Raw genomic sequence first — 22,350 nt, 5'->3', positions numbered from 1 at the left:
GTTGTCCCCCGAGGAGTGCCAGGTTTGCTATGGGAGCCGGAGCAGGGGTGGAGAGGGGGAAGAGAAGAGGGGGAGAAGAGGAAGGAGCGAGGGAAGAGGGAGGAAGCTCCTGCTCCGACTTGAGACTGGAAAGGCTTCCCAGAGGTGTCATTTGAGCTAGATCCTGAAGGTAAGGTAGGGCTGGAAGAGGTAGAGATGTGAGGAGCATGCAACATGGGGTGTAGGTGGGAGCAAAGACTTGGTGGTGGGAGATGGCTGATGGAGAATGCCCTAGAAGCTTCCTATCCTGAAACCTGGCATTCCCCTAGCGGGTGACAAATGGCGGGGAGGCTGGAGCCAAGTTGCTGGCAGAGGGAGAGAGGCTGGGAAGTGGCTCTTCAGCTGCATCAGAGGAAGAGGAGGAGCGTGGGGAGGAGGAGCCACCCCGACGGATCCTGCACCCACGCAGGTGAGTGGGACCCACGGCCCACCTGACAAGGACCAGCTCAGGGCCCTGGCTGGGCAGGAGGAGGATCCCACTGGGGTCTCAGGGTGCCCTCACCTGCGTCGCCCTGGCCGGCCCTTGGGGGAGAGCAGGCAGGGACTGTGGGCTCTGAATCAAGAGTTCTCGCTGGGGTGAGTGTGCTGAGGGGATGGGCCCAGACCTCCTGGTTCTCAGCCTCCAAGGTGGCCCTCGGTTCCCCCAGCTGCCCTGCACCCTCTAAGCTCAGCTGCTGGCCTCAGAATTCTGCCAGACTGACATCCTGGGGTCACAGTGACCCTGATGGCCTCTCTTCCCCTCCTGGGCCCAGGAGGTAGCTGGGCTGGGGAGGGGTACAGGCTCCCACTTCTGCCCTCCAGGAATAGGATCAGTAAGGGGAGCCAGAGGATGGGGGCCCGCCCAGGGAGTCCACTCAACAGGAAGGGCCCAGAGCTTCGCCTGGAGGAGCTGGGTGCAACCATCCCGGGGCCCAGAGGTGAGCTGGGTAGGGCACAGAGAGGGTCCTGACCCCTTTTCCCCTTCATGGTCCTGGACTGGCCACCCCGGACAGTCCACACACAACCCCTGGCTGCCCCTGGCCAGGGCATGCCCCTCCCCTCCCCTCCCCTCCCCCCCACTGTTAGCTGGGACAGCAGCCCTGACCGTCAGCCTATTACAGTGGTTGGTGGGAGCCAAGCCCTGGTTCAGCCCCGCCAGGCCCCCACTGCCATGGCCTCTGAGTGGCGGCTGGCCCAAGCCCAGCAGAAGATCCGTGAGCTGGCCATCAACATCCGCATGAAGGAGGAGCTCATAGGCGAGCTGGTCCGCACAGGTGAGGGGGAGGGCTTTTGGGCTGGCCTCCCACCTGAGGGTGGTTAGGAGCGGGGTCCAGGTGGCATAGGTTTGGTAAACCAGCTCAGTTTCTTCCAGATATGTGACCTTGAGCACGTAGGATAATGCCTCTGTGCTTCAGTTTTCTCCTCTCTGAAATGGAGATAGTAACTGAACCTGCTTTATAGGTTGTTGAAATGAGCTAATTCAAGTGAAGTGCTTAGGCTGGCTTTCAGGAAGCATTAGTTCTGATTATTGGGCTGGCCGTAAAGTTCGTTCGGGTTTTCAAACGAATTTTTTGGCCAACCCAATAATATTAATCAATTGCTGTGTGTCAGGCACCGCACTGGGCACAGAATCTCCTGGTCCTCGGGAGCAAACAGCGTCCCCAAATCATCTACGTCTACTACTGGTGATACCGGTGAACAAGCAGGGGATGATTTTCGGTGGTGACTAGTTGAGCTTTTTAATTTTAATAGTTATAATTTTATTTATTCCAAAATGCACCGGGAACAATTTCAAACAGACATATGAGAGTCCCTATCACCAGATTTAGCATTTCCAAGCTTTGCTCGGTTTTGTTTCATCTCTCCCTTTTTTCTTTGCTGAAATATTTTGAAGCAAATCCAGGACAGCATGTCATTTCATCCCTACACCTTTTAGTATGCCTGTTTTTCAACATTTTAACCAAAATGCCATTAGCACGTCTAACAGAACTAATGCCCTCTCAATGCCCAGAGCAGAAGCAGCTCTTCAGCAGTGTCTGTGTGCAGCTCCGGGCTTGTCCACACATTATATTTGCACGTTAGTTCTCTGAAATCTCCCTTCTCTCACCTTTTCACAGTCATCCTATAGAATGTTCCAAACCCCAGATGTTCTGTGTTTGTCTATTAGCTTCCTGTGGTGTCATTTAGCTTGTCCCTCTGTCCTCCATATTTCCTACAAATGGAAGTTAGTTCTAGAGGCTTAGTTGCATGCAGGCTCAAGTTACATATTTACTTTAGCATGTGTTAGTTAAAAATAAAACAAGTAAACCCATATTTTCCCTGGGTCACTGCTATGGATAAGGCTACTTTTAAAAGTGTGTCAATTTAAATAAAAATACTAAGTAAATCACGGCTCTAGGGGTACAGAGTCGTGGCACAATCCATGTAGGTGTCCAGGGCTGACAGGGGTCTGGAAAAGCTCCCAGGGGAACGAGCTACGATGATCTTCAGGCAGAGGGGCCGTGCTGACACGACCCTTGCCTTTTCTTCCAGGGAAGGCGGCCCAGGCCCTGAACCGCCTGCACAGCCAGCGCATCCGGGAGCTGGAGCAGGAGGCAGAGCGGGTGCGGGCTGAGCTGAGTGAAGGCCAGAGGCAGCTGCGGGAGCTTGAGGGCAAGGAGCCCCAGGATGCCAGCGAGTGTTCGCAGCTCCAGGAGTTCCGCAAGAGGGTTGCTGCTGCTCAGAGCCAAGCGCAGGTACTGACCTGTCCGGACCCTGGACGGGGGGGTGGTTGCAGCCTCCCAGGCTGGGGTCCTGGGATCAAGACGTGAGCCCTGGAGCCCAAGCTCACTGTGGAACCTGTGGGTGCTCAGGCCCTCGTGCCCCAGCCCCGGCTGGTGGCACTAACGCCCTCCTGGTCTTTCTGGGTGAGGCTGGCATTAGATAGAAGCTGGCGGTGCTGGGAGTCAGCTCAGCTTTAAACACAGCAGAGGCAGGGAGGTGGGGCCTGCCCGAAGACTATCTAGGAGACCAGTGAGGGTGAGGGGTGGGCATCGGGAGAAACCGCTCCTGCAGCTCCCCCCGCCTCCCTCCATCTGTCTACCCTTCCAGTTCTCCATTTACCCACCTCTCCAAACCATCATTCCTCTGTCCGTCCACCCATCAGTCCATGTGTCTATCTAATCCATCCATCCGATTGTCCTTTTATCAGTTGGTATGACTAACTATCCATTTATGTGTCTATTCATTTGTCTTTCTGTTCCCCATGATCGACCCTTGCATTATCTGTCCATTCTGTGTTTTACCTTTATATGATCCCATCATCTGTCTGTCCACCCACCCTGCCATCCATTCTTCTTTGCAGCTGTCCATCCATTATTCATTCCTTCTTTTCTCAGTTCAGGTGTCCAAGAGACCATACAGTAGAGTGATTAAGAGCACAGGTTCTGGAGCCTTGACTCCTTGGGTTTGAATCCCAGCTCTGCCATTTACTAGCTGTGTGTCTTTGGTCAAGTTTCCTAACCTCTCTGTGCCTCAGTTTCCTAATCTGTTAAGTAGGAAACCTTTAAAACCTTTTCATCAGATTGTTAGGATCATTTAGTGTACTGAGAGCACTTGATGAAACACTTGGTACATGATAAGCATTGTAGTATCTTGACATTCTTATAATTTTGATATTTTTATTAGTCCGTCATCCATCTGCCTGTTTTCCCTCTATGCGCTGTTCTTCTGTCCTGCCTGCCCTTGTTGAGTGCCCGGCGCCATGCCAGGCTCTCGGCAGCCCCCACGCGTGGCCCAGCAGAGGCTGTGTTGGTCCCAGGTGCTGAAGGAGAAGAAGCAGGCGACAGAGCGGCTGGTGTCGCTGTCGGCCCAGAGCGAGAAGCGGCTGCAGGAGCTGGAGAGGAATGTGCAGCTCATGCGGCAGCAGCAAGGGCAGCTGCAGAGGCGGCTTCGTGAGGAGACAGAGCAGAAGCGGCGCCTGGAGACAGAGATGAACAAGCGGCAGCACCGTGTCAAGGTCGGGCGCTTGGGCGGTGGGGTGCCTGTATCCCAGCCAGGAAGCCAGGCGGGGCACACAGCCAGGGGAGCACTTACAGCCACGTGACCTTATAAAGCAGCTCACTTGGCTTCCCTGAATTTGTTTTTTTACTTGAAAATGAGGAGAGTTATGGGAAACTCAGGGCTAGGGTGAGAATTCAGTAGGATGAATTATATAAGGGGACTAGCGTCTTGCAAGTGTTTGCTTCTGTTTGCGGGTCCCCAGCAAGACTTGGGGGTGGCGAGGCTGGGGATTGCACAGGGCTGTCTTGGGAGCAGGGTAGGCACTCCTTTGGGCTTGGGGGATCACAGGCTCTGGGAGGATGCGGGTACCACTCACGGCCCTGCCCACTGAGCTTCTCACCCTGCACATCCCCAGGAGCTGGAGCTGAAGCACGAGCAGCAGCAAAAGATCCTGAAGATCAAGACAGAAGAGATTGCGGCATTTCAGAGGAAGCGGCGCAGCGGAAGCAACGGCTCTGTTGTCAGCCTGGAGCAGCAACAGGTGGGGCCTGGGCTGAGCCTGCACCCCCAGGGGCACCCACAGCCTGGCTGGGCAGCCTGGCCAGTTGCTAGAGTCCCTGGGGGGTCAGCTGGTGGGTACACCATTCTCCCCACCTGACCCGGGTGGCCGCCCGCACCACCCACGCAGCCAGAGGTGAGAGCTGAGTTCCCTCCCCGCCTCCTCCACTGTCCCTCAGAAGATTGAGGAGCAGAAGAAGTGGCTGGACCAGGAGATGGAGAAGGTCCTACAGCAGCGGCGGGCCCTGGAGGAGCTAGGGGAGGAGCTCCACAAGCGGGAAGCCATCCTGGCCAAGAAGGAGGCCCTGATGCAGGAGAAGACGGGGCTGGAGAGCAAGCGCCTGCGGTCCAGCCAGGTGAGGTCCTGCCAGGTGAGGTCCAGCAAGGAGAGAGCCTGCCAGCTGAGTTTCTGCCGGGTGAGGTCCTGCCAGGTGAGATTCCATCAGGTGAGGTCCTTCCAAGTGAGATCTCTCCAGTTGATAACACTGCCAGGTGAGTTCTAGACAGGTGCGGTTCTTCTAGGTGATGTCCCTGCCAGGTAAGTTCCAGTCAGGTCAGGCTATATCCTATGGATCTCTCAAGAATTCTAGGGCTTTAGGGTGTCTGTGATGCAGGTGCTGCTGTGTGGGTAGAAGAACCTCTCCAAGTATCTACCCCACAATTCATTTTACCTCATTAACCACCTGCTCTGGACTGTGCAGGCAGAACAGGGAACCACAGGTATGGAGAGGTGGTGTGGCCAGAGAGGAAGAGCCTTCACTGGCACTGGAGGCAGACGAACCTGGCCCCACCCAGCTCCGCTAGGCCTCATTGCCTCCTCTTGAGCAGGAAGCTTCTGAGCCATACCTTCCTCCTCTGTCAGATGGAATCACAGTGTGGCCATGAGGATCAGAGAAGGGGTATGTCACACACAAATCCCAGAGCCTCTTCCAGGAGCGGGTGCTCAGGCTAGATTCCCATAGGGTTCCAGACTCACTTCTGCCCTCATGGAGTCCAAGAGGGTTCAGCTGGATTATCTGGAACTTCCCTCGGCCACTAGAGCCCTTACTTCCTCCCACATCGGGTCCCCAGAAGGGCCTTTGGGATTTGGCCACTGATTCCCCATAATTCCCATCGCAAGCTGGAGTCACGTCATCGCAGTGACAGACCACCACCATCCTGCTCTGTTTCTGCCCGGGTCGTCCCCTCCTTGTCAGGACTGCCCTTTCCTCAGCTTGTCTGTATCCTCCTTCCAGGCCGTCTCTGGGGGCCCCTCTTCAGAGGCTTGGGTCCCATAGGCCCCCACTCCCCGGCTTATGCAGAGCTGAGAGTCAGGCCTCCCGCGGAGCAGCACTGCTCCTCAGCATCCCATGGTGGGGCTGGGCCATCCCTGTCGCCCTGGGGAGGATGGGGCCTGCTTCTTCCCTAATTGCTAGCTGTGCCGCCCCCAGGCCCTCAACGAGGACATTGTGCGTGTGTCCAGCCGGCTGGAGCACCTGGAGAAGGAGCTCTCCGAGAAGAGCGGGCAGCTGCGGCAGGGCAGTGCCCAGAGCCAGCAGCAGATCCGCGGGGAGATCGACGCCCTGCGCCAGGAGAAGGATGCGCTGCTGAAGCAGCGGCTGGAGATTGATGGCAAGCTGAGGCAGGGCAGCCTGCTGTCGCCTGAGGTGCGCCCCGCGGGCTGGCCCTGGCCGCGTGCTCCACGCTGGGTGCGGGCCTTGCTGCTTTTGGACACGCACGCATTCCTCCCGGGTGTTAGCCCAGCAAGAGCGCACAGAACTGGCTCTCCCCACCGCCGGCTCCAGCCCCCGTGTCTGGGACACACGGCTGTGCCTGGCTGCCCTCGGTCCCACCCAGCTGGACTCTGGACTCGTTCCGTGTCCTGCGGCACGTTGGCCTCGTGTATGTATCACGTGCTCACACCTCTCAACTCCCTAACATGGGATGAGAGTTGGGACCATGTCAGCACACGTCATAGCCACACAGGTTTGCCCTCCTGACAGCAGAGAAAGCCCATGTTAAGAGCAGCGGACCTCAGCAGATCCTGGGTGCCTCTGTGGTCCCAGCACGCCTTCCCTTCAGTTCAAGGTCTCCCGAGTGCACGTCACGCCAGAGGCCACGTGCTCCAGAGGGCAGCCTCTTGGTGAGCCCCAGCCTCCCGTACCCCCCAGGGCTGAGGCTGAGATGGAAACGTCCCTGTTCCTGCCGTAGTGGCCAGGGGCCCCTCTCTCCATGTGCTGACCCTGCGCTAGGACGAGGGGACACGTACGGGCTGAGTCATGGCTGCGTGTGACTGTTGCAAGCCTGCCCGGGACCTGTTCAGGGAGCGGGCGTTCCGTGGAGCAGGAAGCCAGTGCTCCACCTCCACACGTCCCATGTCCCCGCAGGAGGAGCGGACGCTGTTTCAGCTGGACGAGGCCATCGAGGCCCTGGACGCTGCCATCGAGTACAAGAACGAGGCCATCACGTGCCGCCAGCGGGTGCTGCGGGCCTCGGCTTCCTTGCTGTCCCAGTGCGAGATGAACCTCATGGCCAAGCTCAGCTACCTCTCATCCTCGGAGACCAGAGCTCTACTCTGCAAGTACTTTGACAAGGTGGGTCACCGGCCCACGAGCCCCTGACTCCTCCTTCTGGAACTCGGTGGGAGAAGGTTGATGGCATTGGCAGCTAGTTGGCCAAATACGTGCTGCCCCTGGTTGAGGATTCCCTGGGTGAAGGGAGCCAGCACTGGGGCTGAGCCTGGCTGGGCCTTGGGACAGGTGGTGACGCTCCGAGAGGAGCAGCACCAGCAGCAGATTGCCTTCTCGGAGCTGGAGATGCAGCTGGAGGAGCAGCAGAGGCTGGTCTATTGGCTGGAGGTGGCTCTAGAGCGGCAGCACCTGGAGATGGACCGCCAGCTGACCCTGCAGCAGAAGGAGCACGAGCAGAACATCCAGCTCCTCCTCCAGCAGAGTCGAGGTGAGGCCTAGGCCTGCCCCAAAGAACGTGGTGACTGCTGCCTGCCCATAGCCCCTTGCCACCTGTTTCTGCCTTTTCCCTCCAGACCACCTTGGTGAAGGGTTAGCAGACAGCAAGAGGCAGTATGAGACCAGAATTCAAGCTCTGGAGAAGGAGCTGGGCCGCCACATGTGGATCAACCAGGAACTGAAACAGAAGCTCAGTAGTTTGAATGCTGCCGGCCAGAGCAGGGGTAATTGTTATGTGCTGTCACCAGCCTGGCCAATGCTTTGCCTTGACGTCAGGTGTTCTTTGTTTTGGAGAAAGCTTAGAAACCACTCTAACTTCAGCTCTTGGGTCATTTCACATGTTGCTTATTGCACTGGGGCATTGGAAAGCTCGGACTTCAGGAAGGTGCTGCTACTCCATTTCTGACAAGGATGTTGTTATTCCCAGTGACAGGTGGGGAGAAGAGGACCCTGTGCCCGGAGAACAGACAAGCCCCTGGAAGTGAAGACGAGCCCCACCTGGCACCTGAGCCTCTGTGGCAGCCCCCCATCACTGAGGGTGTGCCCCGTGCCCGTGAGGAGATGCGGGACTTGGTCCGTGCCCCATTACCGTTGACGTGGAAACGCTCGAGCCTGTGCAGCGAGGAGCAGGGTTCCCCTGAGGAGCTACGGCAGCGGGAGGCCGCTGAACCCTTGGTGGGGCGGATGCTGCCTGTAGGTGAGATGGGTCTGCCCTGGAACCTCGGGCCCTTGCCCAAGCCCCGGCGGGAACTGCGAAGGACCAGCCCAGGGATGATTGATGTCAGAAAAAACCCCCTGTAGGCTCTTGGGGCAGAGTCAGTCTTGGAGGGAGATTTGGAGCCTGCTGAAAGTTGTGATGTCGACGCTCCTTTCTGTGAAGGAATCCTTACCTCAAACTCTGAATCAGGTCCTGATATTTCTAATTGGAGTCAACAAATTTGGGCCACAGCCCAGAACTGTTTAAAAAAGATGTAGATTCCTACCATTCATTTCCTTTAAGCTGCGATACCCAATTGCCACCTTTTGGCTTTTAAAAAAAATTTTATTTCATATTAGAGTATAGGTGATTTACAGTGTTGTGTTAGTTTCAGGTGTCCAGCAAAGTGATTCAGTTATGCATATACATATATCTATTCTTTTTCAGATTCTTTGCCCATATAGCTTATTACAGATTATTGAGTAGAGTTCCCTGTGCTATATAGTAGGTCCTTGTTGATTATCTATGTTATATATAGTAGGGTGTATATGTTAATCCCAAACTCCTAATTTATCCCTCCCCTTACCTTTTCCCTTTGGTAACTGTAAATTTGTTTTCAAAGTCTGTGAGTCTCTTTCTGTTTTCTAAATAAGTTCATTTGTATCATTTTTTTAGATTCCACATATAAGTGATACCATATGATATTTGACTTTGTCTGACTTACTTCACTTAGTATGATAATCTCTAGGCCCACCCATGTTGCTGCAAGTGGCATTATTTCATTCTTTTTATGGCTGAGTAATATTCCATTGTATATATATACCATGTCTTTATCCATTCCTCTATCGATGGACATATAGGTTGCTTCCATGTCTTGGCTATTGTAAATAGTGCTGCAATGAACATTGTGGTGCATGTATCTTTTCAAATTATGTTTTTCTCCAGATATATGCCTAGGAGTGGGATTGCTGGATCATATGGTAGCTCTATTTTTAGTTTTTTAAGGAACCTCCATACTGTCCTCCATAATGGTTGTATCAATTTATATTCCCACCAACAGTGTAGGAGGGTTCCCTTTTCTCCACACCCTCTCCAGCATTTATTGTTTGTAGACTTTTTTTTAAAGGATTTTATTAGTTTCTGCTTTATAACAAAGTGAATCAGTTATACATATACATCTGTTCCCACATCCCTTCCCTCTTGCATCTCCCTCCCTCCCACCCTCCCTATCCCACCCCTCCAGGTGGTCACAAAGCACCGAGCTGATCTCCCTGTGCTATGCGGCTGCTTCCCACTATCTATCTACCTTACGTTTGGTAGTGTATATATGTCCATGCCTCTCTCTCGCTTTGTCACAGCTTACCCTTCCCCCTCCCCATATCCTCAAGTCCATTCTCTAGTAGGTCTGTGTCTTTATTCCTGTTTTACCCCTAGGATCTTCATGACTTTTTTTTTTTCCTTAAATTCCATGTATATGTGTTAGCATACGGTATTTGTCTCTCTCTTTCTGACTTACTTCACTCTGTATGACAGACTCTAGGTCTATCCACCTCATTACAAAATTTCATTTCTTTTTATGGCTGAGTAAAATTCCATTGTATATATGTGCCACATCTTCTTTATCCATTCATCCGATGATGGACACTTAGGTTGTTTCCATCTCCGGGCTATTGTGAATAGAGCTGCAATGAACATTTTGGTACATGTTTCTTTTTGAATTATGGTTTTCTCAGGGTATATGCCTAGTAGTGGGATTGCTGGGTCATATGGTAGTTCTATTTGTAGTTTTTTAAGGAACCTCCATACTGTTCTCCATAGTGGCTGTACCAATTCACATTCCCACCAGCAGTGCAAAAGTGTTCTCTTTTCTACACACCCTCTCCAGCATTTATTGTTTCTAGATTTTTTGATGATGGCCATTCTGACTGGTGTGAGATGATATCTCATTGTTTTGATTTGCATTTCTCTAATGATTAATGATGTTGAGCATTCTTTCATGTGTTTGTTGGCAGTCTGTATATCTTCTTTGGAGAAATGTCTATTTAGGTCTTCCGCCCATTTTTGGATTGGGATGTTTGTTTTTTTTGCTATTGAGCTGCATGAGCTGCTTATAAATTTTGGAGATTAATCCTTTGTCAGTTGCTTCATTTGCAAATATTTTCTCCCATTCTGAGGGTTGTCTTTTGGTCTTGTTTATGGTTTCCTTTGCTGTGCAAAAGCTTTGACGTTTCATTTGGTCTCATTTGTTTATTTTTGTTTTTATTTCCATTTCTCTAGGAGGTGGGTCCAAAAGGATCTTGCTGTGCTTTATGTCATAGAGTGTTCTGCCTATGTTTTCCTCTAAGAGTTTGATAGTTTCTGGCCTTACATTTAGGTCTTTAATCCATTTTGAGCTTATTTTTGTGTATGGTGTTAGGGAGTGATCTAATCTCATACTTTTACATGTCCCTGTCCAGTTTTCCCAGCACCACTTATTGAAGAGACTGTCCTTTCTCCACTGTACATTCCTGCCTCCTTTATCAAAGATAAGGTGACCATATGTGCGTGGGTTTATCTCTGGGCTTTCTATCCTGTTCCATTGATCTATCTTTCTGTTTTTGTGCCAGTACCACACTGTCTTGATTACTGTAGCTTTGTAGTATAGTCTGAAGTCAGGGAGCCTGATTCCTCCAGCTCCGTTTGTCCTTCTCAAGATTGCTTTGGCTATTTGGGGTCTTTTGTTTTTCCAAACAAATTTTGAAATTTTTTGTTCTAGTTCTGTGAAAAATGCCAGTGGTAATTTGATAGGGATTGCATTGAATCTGTAGATTGCTTTGGGTAGTAGAGTCATTTTCACAATATTGATTCTTCCAATCCAGGAACACGGTATATCTCTCCATCTATTTGTATCATCTTTAATTTCTTTCATCAGTGTCTTATAATTTTCTGCATACAGGTCCTTTGTCTCCTTAGGTAGGTTTATTCCTAGATATTTTATTCTTTTTGTTACAAGGGTAAATGGGAGTGTTTTCTTGATTTCACTTTCAGATTTTTCATCATTAGTGTACAGGAATGCCAGAGATTTCTGTGCATTAATTTTGTATCCTGCTACTTTACCAAATTCATTGATTAGATCTAGTAGTTTTCTGGTAGCATCTTTAGGATTCTCTACGTGTAGTATCATGTCATCTGCAAACAGTGACAGCTTTACTTCTTCTTTTCCCATTTGGATTCCTTTTATTTCCTTTTCTTCTCTGATTGCTGTGGCTAAAACTTCCAAAACTAGGTTGAATAAGAGTGGTGAGAGTGGGCAGCCTTGTCTTGTTCCTGATCTTAGTGGAAATGGTTTCAGTTTTTCACCATTGAGGACAATGTTGGCTTTGGGTTTGTCATATATGGCCTTTATTATGTTGAGGAAAGTTCCCTCTATGCCTACTTTCTGCAGGGTTTTTATCATAAATGGGTGTTGAATTTTGTCAAAAGCTTTCTCTGCATCTATTGGGATGATCATATGGTTTTTCTCCTTCAATTTGTTAATATGGTATATGACATTGATTGATTTGCGTATATTGAAGAATCCTTGCATTCCTGGAATAAACCCTACTTGATTATGGTGTATGATCCTTTTAATGTGCTGTTGGATTCTGTTTGCTAGTATTTTGTTGAGGATTTTTGCATCTATGTTCATCAGTGATATTGGCCTGTAGTTTTCTTTCTTTGTGACATCCTTGCCTGGTTTTGGTATCAAGGTGATGGTGGCCTCGTAGAATGAGTTTGGGAGTGTTCCTCCCTCTGCTATATTTTGGAAGAGTTTGAGAAGGATAGGTGTTAGCTCTTCTCTAAATGTTTGATAGAATTCGCCTGTGAAGCCATCTGGTCCTGGGCTTTTGTTTGTTGGAAGATTTTTAATCAGTTTCAATTTCAGTGCTTGTGATTGATCTATTCATATTTTCTATTTCTTCCTGATTCAGTCTTGGCAGGTTGTGCATTTCTAAGAATTTGTCCATTTCTTCCAGGTTGTCCATTTTATTGGCATAGAGTTGCTTGTAGTAATCTCTCATGATCCTTTGTATTTCTGCAGTGTCAGTTGTTACTTTTCCTTTTTCATTCTAATTCTATTGATTTGAGTCTTCTCTCTTTTTTTCTTAATGAGTCTGGCTAATGGTTTATCATCTCAAAGAACCAGCTTTTAGTTTTATTGATCTTTGCTATCGTTTCCTTCATTTCTTTTTCATTTATTTCTGATCTGATCTTTATGATTTCTTTCCTTCTGCTAACTTTGGGGTTTTTTCGTTCTTCCTCTAATTGCTTTAGGTGCAGGGTCAGGTTGTTTACTCGAGATATTTCCTGTTTCTTAAGGTGGGATTGTATTGCTATAAACTTCCTCCTTAGAACTGCTTTTGCTGCATCCCATAGGTTTTGGGTCGTTGTGTCTCCATTGTTATTTGTTTCTAGGTATTTTTTAATTTCCTCTTTGATTTCTTCAGTGATCACTTCGTTATTAAGTAGTGTATTGTTTAGCCTCCATGTGTTTGTATTTTTTACAGATCTTTTCCTGTAATTGATATCTAGTCTCATAGCATTGTGGTCAGAAAAGATACTTGATACAATTTCGATTTTCTTAAATTTACCAAGGCTTGATTTGTGACCCAAGATATGATCTATCCTGGAGAATGTTCCATGAGCACTTGAGAAAAATGTGTATTCTGTTGTTTTTGGATGGAATGTCCTATAAATATCAATTAAGTCCATCTTGTTTAATGTATCATTTAAAGCTTGTGTTTCCTTATTTATTTTCATTTTGGATGATCTGTCCATTGGTGAAAGTAGGGTGTTAAAGTCCCCTACTATGAGTGTGTTACTGTCGATTTCCCCTTTTATGGCTGTTAGTATTTGCCTTATGTATTGAGGTGCTCCTATGTTGGGTACATAAATATTTACAATTGTTATATCTTCTTCTTGGATCGATCCCTTGATCATTATGTAGTTTCTTTCTTTGTCTCTTCTAGTAGTCTTTATTTTAAAGTCTATTTTGTCTGATACATGAATTGCTACTCCAGCTTTCTTTTGATTTCCATTTGCATGGAATATCTTTTTCCATCCCCTTACTTTCAATCTGTATGTATCTCTAGGTCTGAAGTGGGTCTCTTTTAGACAGCATATATATGGGTCTTGTTTTTGTATCCATTCAGCCAATCTGTGTCTTTTGGTGGGAGCATTTAGTCCATTTACATTTAAGGTAATTATCGGTATGTGTGTTCCTATTCCCATTTTCTTAATTGTTTTGGGTTCGTTATTGTAGGTATTTTCCTTCTGTTGTGTTTCTTGCCTAGAGAAGTTCCTTTAGCATTTGTTGTAAAGCTGGTTTGGTGGTGCTGAACTCTCTCAGCTTTTGCTTGTCTGTAAAGGTTTTAATTTCTCCATCAAATCTGAATGAGATCCTTGCTGGGTAGAGTAATCTTGGTTGCAGGTTTTTCTCCTTCATCACTTTAAATATGTCCTGCCACTCCCTTCTGGCTTGTAGAGTTTCTGCTGAAAGATCAGCTGTTAACCTGATGGGGATTCCCTTGTGTGTTATTTGTTGTTTTTCCCTTGCTGCTTTTAATATGTTTTCTTTGTGTTTAATTTTTGACAGTTTGATTAATATGCATCTTGGCGTATTTCTCCTTGGATTTATTCTGTATGGGACTCTCTGTGCCTCCTGGACTTAATTAACTATTTCCTTTCCCATATTAGGGAAGTTTTCAACTATAATCTCTTCAAATATTTTCTTAGTCCCTTTCTTTTTCTCTTCTTCTTCTGGAACCCCTATAATTCGAATGTTGGTGCGTTTAATGTTGTCCCAGAGGTCTCTGAGACTGTCCTCAGTTCTTTTCATTCTTTTTCCTTTATTCTGCCCTGCAGTAGTTATTTCCACTATTTTATCTTCCATGTCACTTATCCGTTCTTCTGCCTCAGTTATTCTGCTATTGATCCCATCTAGAGTATTTTTCATTTCATTTATTGTGTTTCTAATCATTGCTTGATTCGTCTTTAGTTCTTCTAGGTCCTTGTTAACTGTTTCTTGCATTTTGTCTATTCTGTTTCCAAGATTTTGGATCATCTTTACTATCATTATTCTGAATTCTTTTTCAGGTAGACTGCCTATTTCCTCTTCATTTGTTAGGTCTGGTGGGTTTTTATCTTGCTCCTTCACCTGCTGTGTGTTTTTCTCTCTTCTCATTTTGCTTATCTTACTGTGTTTGGGGGTCTCCTTTTTGCTGGCTGCAGGTTCATAGTTCCCGTTGTTTTTGGTGTCTGTCCCCAGTGGCTAAAGTTGGTTCAGTGGGTTGTGTAGGCTTCCTGGTGGAGGGGACTAGTGCCTATGTTCTGGTGGATGAGGCGGGATCTTGTCTTTCTGGTGGGCAGTCCACGTCTGGTGGTGTGTTTTGGGGTGTCTGTGGCCTTATTATGTTTTTAGGCAGCCTCTCTGCTAATGGGTGGGGTTGTGTTCCTGTCTTGCTAGTTGCTTGGCCTAAGGTGTCCAGCACTGTAGCTTGCTGGTCGCTGAGTGAAGCTGGGTGCTGGTGTTGAGATGGAGATCTCTGGGAGATTGTCACCGTTTGATATTATGTGGAACTGGGAGGTCTCTTGTGGACCAGTGTCTTGAAGTTGGCTCTCCTGCCTCAGAGGCACAGCACTGACTCCTGGCTGCAGCACCAAGAGCCTTTCATCCACCCGGCTCAGAATAAAAGGGAGGAAAAGTAGAAAGAAAGAATTAGTAGAAGTAGAAAGAAAGAAAGTAAGAAAGAAAGAAGGAAAGAAAGAAAGGAGGGAGGGAGGGAGGAAAGAGGGAAGGTAGGAAAAGGAGAAAGAGAGAAGATAAAGTAAAATAGAATAAAGTATAAAATATAATAGCGTTATTAAAATAAAAAAATTATTATTAAAAAAATTTTTTTAAAATTAAAAAAAAAAGAACAGATAGAACCCTGGGACAAATGGTGGAAGCAAAGCTATACAGACAAAATCTCACACAGAAGCATACACATACACATTCACAAAAAGAGGAAAAGGGGAAAAAGTCATAAATCTTGCTCTCAAAGTCCACCTCCTCCATTTGGGATAATTTGTTGTAAAAAGAGGAAAAGGGGAAAAAATCATAAATCTTGTTCTCAAAGTCCACCTCCTCAATTTGGGATGATTCGTTGTCTATTCATGTATTCCACAGATGCAGGGTACATCAAGTTGATTGTGGAGCTTTAATCTGCTGCTTCTGCAAATGCTGGGAGAGATTTCCCTTTCTCTTCTTTATTCTCACAGCTCCCGGGTCTCAGCTTTGGCTTTGGCCCCGCCTCTGCCTGTAGGTCGCCAGAGGGCATCTGTTCTTCGCTCAGACAGGACGGGGTTAAAGGAGCAGCTGTTTCGGGGACTCTGGCTCACCCAGGCTGGGGGGAGCCTGCGGCGGCAGAGGCCAGCATGATGTTGCACCAGCCTGAGGCACGCCGTGTGCTCTCCCGGGGAAGCCGTCCCTGGATCCTGGGACCCCGGCAATGGCGGGCTGCACAGGCTCCCTGGAAAGGGGGCGTGGACAGTGACCTGTGCTCGCACACAGGACTCTTGGCAGCAGCAGCAGCAGCCCCAGCGTCCCACGCCCGTCTCTGGGGTCCACGCTTTTAGCCACGGTTCGCGCCCGTCTCTGGAGCTCCTTTAAGCAGCACTCTTAATCCCCTCTTCTTGCGCACCAGGAAACAAAGAGGCAAGAAAAAGTCTCTTGCGTCGGCAGGTCCAGACTTTTTCCCAGACTCCCTCCCGGCCAGCCGTGGTGCACTAACACCTTCAGGCTGTGTTCACGCCACCAACCCCAGTCCTCTCCCTGCGCTCCAACCGAAACCCGAAACCCGAGGCTCAGCTCCCAGCCCCGCCCGCCCCGGCGGCTGAGCAGACAAGCCTCTGGGGCTGGTGAGTGCCGGTCGGCACCCATCCTCTGTGCAGGAATCTCTCCGCTTTGCCCTCCGCTCCCCTGTTGCTGTGCTCTCCTCCGCTACTCCGAAGCTTCCCCCTCCGCCACCCACAGTCTCCGCCCGCGAAGGGGCTTCCTAGTGTGTGGAAACCTTTCCTCCTTCACAGCTCCCTCTCACTGGTGCAGGTCCCATCCCTATCCTTTTGTCTCTGTTTATTCTTTTTTCTTTTGCCCCACCCAGGTACGTGGGGAGTTTCTTGCCTTTTGAGGTGTCTGAGGTCTTCTGCCAGCATTCAGTAGGTGTTCTGTAGGAGTTGTTCCACGTGTAGATGAATTTCTGGTGTATCTGTGGGGAGGAAGGTGATCTCTGTGTCTTATTCTTCCGCCATCTTCCCCTATCTCCTAGACTTTTTTTTTTTTTTTTTTTTTCTTTTTGCGGTATGCGGGCCTCTCACTGTTGTGGCCTCTCCCGTTGCGGAGCACAGGCTCCGGATGCGCAGGCCCAGCGGCCATGGCTCACGGGCCCAGCCGCTCCGCGGCATATGGGATCCTCCCAGACCGGGGCACGAACCCGTATCCCCTGCATCGGCAGGCGGACTCTCAACCACTGCGCCACCAGGGAGGCCCTCTCCTAGACTTTTTGATGATGGCCATCCTGACTGGTGTGAGGTGATACCTCATTGTAGTTTTGATTTTTATTTCTCTGAACATCTTTTCATGTGCGTTTTGGCCATCTGTATATCTTCTTTGAAGAAATGTCTATTTAGCTGTTCTGCCCATTTTTTGATTGGGTTGTTTGTTTTTTTTTTATATAAGGCTGCATGAGCTGTTTGTATATTTGGAGATTAATCCCTTGGTTGTCACTTCGTTTGCAAATATTTTCTCCCATTCTGTGGGCTGTCTTCATTTTGTTTATGGTTTCCTTTGCCGTGCAAAAGCTTTTAAGTTTAATTAGGTCCCATTTGTTTGTTTTTGTTTTTATTTTCATTACTCTGGGAGGTGGATCCAAAAAGATATTGCTGTGATTTATGTCAAAGAGTGTTCTGCCTATGTTTTCCTCTAAGAGTTTTATAGTATCCAGTCTTACATTTAGGTCTTTAATCCATTTTGAGTTTATTTTTGTGTATGGTTAACACCATACACAAAAATAGTTTCATTCTTTTATTAATGCATCTGTCCAGTTTTCCCAGCACCACTTATTGAAGAGACTGTCTTTTCTACATTGTATGTCCTTTCCTCCTTTGTTGTAGATTAATTGACCATAGGTGCGTGGGTTTATTTTGGGGCTTTCTATCCTGTTCCATTGATCTATGTGTCTGTTTTTGTGCCAGGACCATACTGTTTTGATTACTGTAGTAATTTGATTACTGTAGCTTTGTAGTATAGTCTGAAGTCAAAGTGCCTGATTCCTCCATCTCTGTTTTTCTTTCTCAGGATTGTTGTGGCTATTTGGGGTCTTTTGTGTTTCCATACAAATTAAAAAATTTTTTGTTCTAGTTCTGTGAAAAGTGCCATAGATAATTTGATAGGGATTGCACTGAATCTGTAGATTGCCCTGGGTAGTATAGTCATTTTGACAGTGTTGGTTCTTCCAATCCAAGAACATGGTATATCTTTCCACCTGTTTGTGTCATCTTCAGTTTCTTTCATCAGCATCTTATAGTTTTCAGAGTACAGGTCTTTTGCCTCCTTAGGTAGGTTTATTCATAGGTATTTTATTCTTTTCATTGCAATGGTGAATGGGATTGTTTCCTTAATTTCTCTTTCTGATCTTTCATTGTTAGTATATAGGAATGCAAGAGATCTCTGTGCATTAATTTTGTATCCTGCAGCCTTACTGAATGCATTGATGAGCTCTAGTAGTTTTCTGACAGTATCTTTAGGATTTTCTATGTATAGTAATTATCATGTCATCTGCAAACAGTGACAGTTTTACTTCTTTTCCAATTTGGGTTCCTTTTATTTCTTTTTTTTCTCTGATTGCTGAGGCTAGGACTTCCAAAACTATGTTGAATAAAAGTGGCAAGAGTGGACATCCTTGTCTTGTTCCTGATCTTAAAGGAAATGCTTTCAGCTTTTCACCATTGAGAATGATGTTAGCTGTGTGTCTGTCATGTCATATTTTAATTCTTTATTATGTTGGGATAAATTCCCTCTAGGCCCACTTTCTGGAGAGTTTTTATCATAAATGGGTGTTGAATTTTGTCAAAAGCTTTTTCTTCATCTACTGAGATGATCATATGGGTTTTATTCTTCAGTTTGTTCATGTGGTGTATCATACTGAGTGATTTGCAGATATGGAAAAGTCCTTGCATCCCTGGGATAAATCCTACTTGATTATGGTGTATGATCCTTTTAATGTATTGTTAGATTCTGTTCGGTAGTATTTTGTTGAGGATTTTTGCATCTATGTTCATCAGTGATATTGGCCTGTAATTTTCCTTTTTTGTGATATCTTTGTCTGGTTTTGGTATCAGGGTGATGGTGGCCACATAGAATGAGTTTGGGGGTGTTCGTTCCTCTGCAATTTTTTGGAATAGTTTCAGGATAGGTGTTAACTCTTCTTTAAATGTTTGATAGAATTCACCTGTGAAGCCATCTGGTCCTGGACTTTTGTTTGTTGGAAGTTTTTAAATCACAGTTTCAGTTTCAGTACTTGTGACTTGTCTGTTTATATTTTCTATTTATTCCTGGTTCAGTCTTAGAAGGTTGTACCTTTCTAAGAAGTTGTCCATTTCTTCTAGAGTGTCCATTTAATTGGCATATAGTTGCTTGTAGTAGTCTCTTATGATCCTTTGTATTTCAGTGGTGTCAGTTGTAGCTTCTTTTTCATTTCTAATTTTATTGATTTGAACCCTCTCCCTATTTTTTCTGATGAGTCTGGCTAAAGTTTTATCAATTTTGCCTATCTTTTCAAAGAATGAGCTTTTAGCTTTATTGGTCTTTTCTATTGTTTCTATTTATTTCTGCTCTGTTATGATTTCTTTCCTTTTACTAACTTTGGGTTTTACTTGTTCTTTCTCTAGTTGCTTTAGGTGTAAGTTTGGGTTGTTTGAGAATTTTTTGTTTCCTGAGGTAAGATAGCATTGCTATAAACTTCCCTCTTAGAACTGCTTTTGCTGTGTCCCATAGGTTTTGGATCATCGTGTTTCTGTTGTCATTTGTCTCTAAGTATTTTTTGATTTCCTCTTTGATTTCTTCAGTGATCCATTGGTCGTTTAGTGACATATTGTTTAGCTCCATAAGTTTGTGCTTTTTTACAGTTTTTTTTTCCTGTAATTGATTTCTAATCTCATAGTGTTGTGGTTGGAGAAGATGCTTGATACGATTTCAATTTTCTTAAATTTATGGAGGCTTGCTTTGTGGCCCAGCATATGATCTATCCTGGAGAATGTTCCATGCATACTTGAGAAGAATGTGTATTCTGCTGCTTCCAGATGGAAAGTTCTGTAAATATCAGTTAAGCCCATCAGGTCTAATGTGTCCTTTAAGGCCTGTTTCCTTATTAATTTTCTGTCTGGGTGATATGTCCATTGATGTAAATGGTGTGTTAAAGTCCCCCACTATTATTGTGTTACTGTTAGTTCCTCCTTTTATGGCTGTTAGCATTTGCCTTATATGTTGAGGTGCTCCTATTTTGTAGGCATATATATTTATAATTGTTATATCTTCTTGGATTGATCCCTTGATTATTATGTAGTGTCCTTCTATGTCTCTTGTAACAGTATTTATTTTAAAGTCTATTTTGTCTGATATGAGTATTGCTACTCCAGCTTTCTTTTGATTTCCATTTGTATGGAATACCTTTTTCCATCCCCTCACTTTCAGTCTTTATCTGTCCCTAGATCTGAAGTGGGTCTGTTGTAGACAGCATATATATGGGTCTTGTTTTTGTATCCATTCAGCCAGTCTGTGCCTTTTGGTTGGCTCATTTAATCCATTTACATTTAAGGAAATTATCAATATGTATGTTCTTATTGCCATCATGTTGTTTTGGATTTGTTTTTGTAGGTCTTTTTTTTTCCCTTCCTCTTTTGTTCTCTTGTGATTTGATGACTATTTTTATTGTTGTGTTTGGATTGCTTTTTCTTTTTGTCTGTGTATCTATTGTAGATTTTTGGTTTGCAGTTACCATGAGGTTTTGATACAGCAGTCTATATATATACAAGATTGTTTTCAGTTGCTGGTCTCTTAATTTCAAATGCTTTTCCAATATCCTGCATTTATATTCTCACAATGATTTTTTTTTTTTCGGTACGCGGGCCTCTCACTGCCGTGGCCCCTCCCATTGCGGACCACAGGCTCTGGACGCGCAGGCCCAGCGGCCATGGCTCACGGGCCCAGCCGCTCCATGGCATGTGGGATCCTCCCGGACTGGGGCATGAACCCGTGTCCCCCGCATCGGCAGGCAGACTCCCAACCACTGCGCCACCAGGGAAGCCCACAGTGATGGTTTTGATATCATATTTGTGTGTGGATGATTTTCTACCTTTTCAGTATGTTTGTCTTTACCGGTGAGCTTTCCCATTTGTAATTTTCTTGTTTTTAGTTGTGGCCTTCTTTTCTGCCTCAATAAGTTCCTTTAGCATTTGTTGTAAAGCTGGTTTGGTGCTGCTGAATTCTGTTAGCTTTTGCTTGTCTGTAAAGCTTTTGATTTCTCCATCAAATCTGGACGAGAGCCTTGCTGGGTAGAGTTAGAGTATTCTTGTCGTAGGTTTTTCCCTTTCATCACTTTAAATAAATTATGCCACTCCCTTGTGGCCTGCAGAGTTTCTGCTGAAAAATCAGCTGAAACTCCCTTGCATGTTATTTGCTTTTCTCTTGTTGCTTTTAATATTTTCTCTTTGTTCTTAATTTTTGTCAGTTTGATTAATATGTGTCTCACCATGTTCCTGCTTGGGTTTATCCTGTATGGGACTCTCTGTGCTTCCTGGACTTGAGTGTTTCCTTTCCCATGTTAGGGCTGTTTTCGGCTATTATCTCTGCAAATATTTTCTCAGACCCCTTTTCTCTTCTCCTTCTGGGACCACTATAATGCTAATGTTGGTGCATTTAATGTTGTCCCAGGTCTCTGAGACTGTCCTCATTTCTTTTCATTCTTCTTTCTTTATTCTCTTTCACAGCAATGATTTCCACTAATCTGTCTTCCAGCTCACTTATTCGTTCTTCTGTCTCATTTATTCTGTTATTGATTCCTTCTAGTATATTTTTCATTTCAGTTATTGTCCACCTCTGTTTTTTAAAGTTTCTAGCTCTTTATTAAACATTTATTGTATCCTTTCAGTGTTGTGCCTCCATTCTTTTTCTGAGATCTTGTTATCTTTACTATCATTACTCAGAATTTTTTCAGGGTGATTGCCTATCTCCACTTCACTTAGTTGCTCTTCTGGAGTTTCATCTTGTTCCTTTGTCTGGAACATATTTCTGTGCCATCTCATTTTGTCTAACTTTCTGTCTGTGGTCTCCATTTCTCAGGCTGCAGGATTTTAATACTTGGTTCTGGTACCTACCTGCTGGTGGGTGAGGTTGGTCTAAGAGTCTTGTGCAGGCTTCCTGGTGGGAGGGACTGGTGCCTGCCCACTGGTGAGTGGAGCTAGGTCTTGTCCCTCAGGTGGGCAGAGCCATGTCAAAGGGTGTTTATAGGCTATTGGCTCTGGATGACTTTAGGCAGCCTGTTTACTGGTGAGTGGGGCTGTTTTCCCACCCTGTTGGTTGTTTGGCCTGAGGCATCCCAGCACCAGAGCCTGCAGGCTGTTGGACAGGGCCAGGTCTTGGTGGCCAAATGGCAACCTCTGGGAGAGCTCACACCAGTGAGTGTTGCCTGGGGCATCCACCACCAGTGTCATTGTCCCCTCAATGGGCCACAGCTGACTCCCACCTCCCCAGGAGATCCTCTAAGATCCACAGGTAGGTCTGGTCCAAGCTGTAGTGGAGTTACTGCTTTGTCCTGGGCCCCAGTGCTTGTGAACTTTTTGTGTGCTAAGAATGGAGTCCCTGTTTCCCCCAGTCCTGTGGAGCTCCTGTACTCAAGCCTAGCTGGCCATCAAAGCCAAATGCTCTGGGGGCTCCTCCTCCCAATGCCAGACCCCCAGGCTGGGGAGCCTGACGTGAGGCTCAGAACTCTCACTCGTGTGGGAGAAACTCCACAGGTATGGGATTTGATTATATCACTAATGTGCCCCTCCTACTGTCTTGTTGTGGCTTCTTCTTGGTCTTTGGGTGTAGAATATCTT

General features: G+C 46.6%; 1 protein-coding gene across 7 annotated transcripts in view; it reads left to right on the top strand.

Annotated features, from left to right (window-relative positions):
* The window catches only part of KIF7 (kinesin family member 7), a 33,653-nt gene that overhangs the window by 8,069 nt on the left and 3,234 nt on the right, over window positions 1-22,350 (top strand). For 2 of the 7 annotated variants that reach the window (XM_060097372.1, XM_060097371.1), the window contains exons 8-19: window positions 309-448; window positions 841-956; window positions 1,140-1,292; window positions 2,551-2,753; window positions 3,818-4,015; window positions 4,415-4,540; window positions 4,737-4,913; window positions 5,988-6,203; window positions 6,924-7,130; window positions 7,296-7,494; window positions 7,580-7,726; window positions 7,930-8,199. In XM_060097372.1, the coding sequence (XP_059953355.1) occupies window positions 309-448; window positions 841-956; window positions 1,140-1,292; window positions 2,551-2,753; window positions 3,818-4,015; window positions 4,415-4,540; window positions 4,737-4,913; window positions 5,988-6,203; window positions 6,924-7,130; window positions 7,296-7,494; window positions 7,580-7,726; window positions 7,930-8,199 (2,152 nt within the window). Of the gene's footprint in view, window positions 1-308; window positions 449-840; window positions 957-1,139; window positions 1,293-2,550; window positions 2,754-3,817; window positions 4,016-4,414; window positions 4,541-4,736; window positions 4,914-5,987; window positions 6,204-6,923; window positions 7,131-7,295; window positions 7,495-7,579; window positions 7,727-7,929; window positions 8,858-22,350 lie in introns of those variants that run through there. The other 5 variants (XM_060097367.1, XM_060097366.1, XM_060097370.1 and 2 more) reach the window with 4 other exon arrangements.

Source organism: Mesoplodon densirostris, chromosome 4 (genome assembly GCF_025265405.1).
Source record: "Mesoplodon densirostris isolate mMesDen1 chromosome 4, mMesDen1 primary haplotype, whole genome shotgun sequence".
Classification (NCBI taxonomy): domain Eukaryota; kingdom Metazoa; phylum Chordata; class Mammalia; order Artiodactyla; family Ziphiidae; genus Mesoplodon; species Mesoplodon densirostris.
Note: the sequence above shows the minus strand (reverse complement) of the source record. Positions and strands in the feature narration are given on the sequence as shown.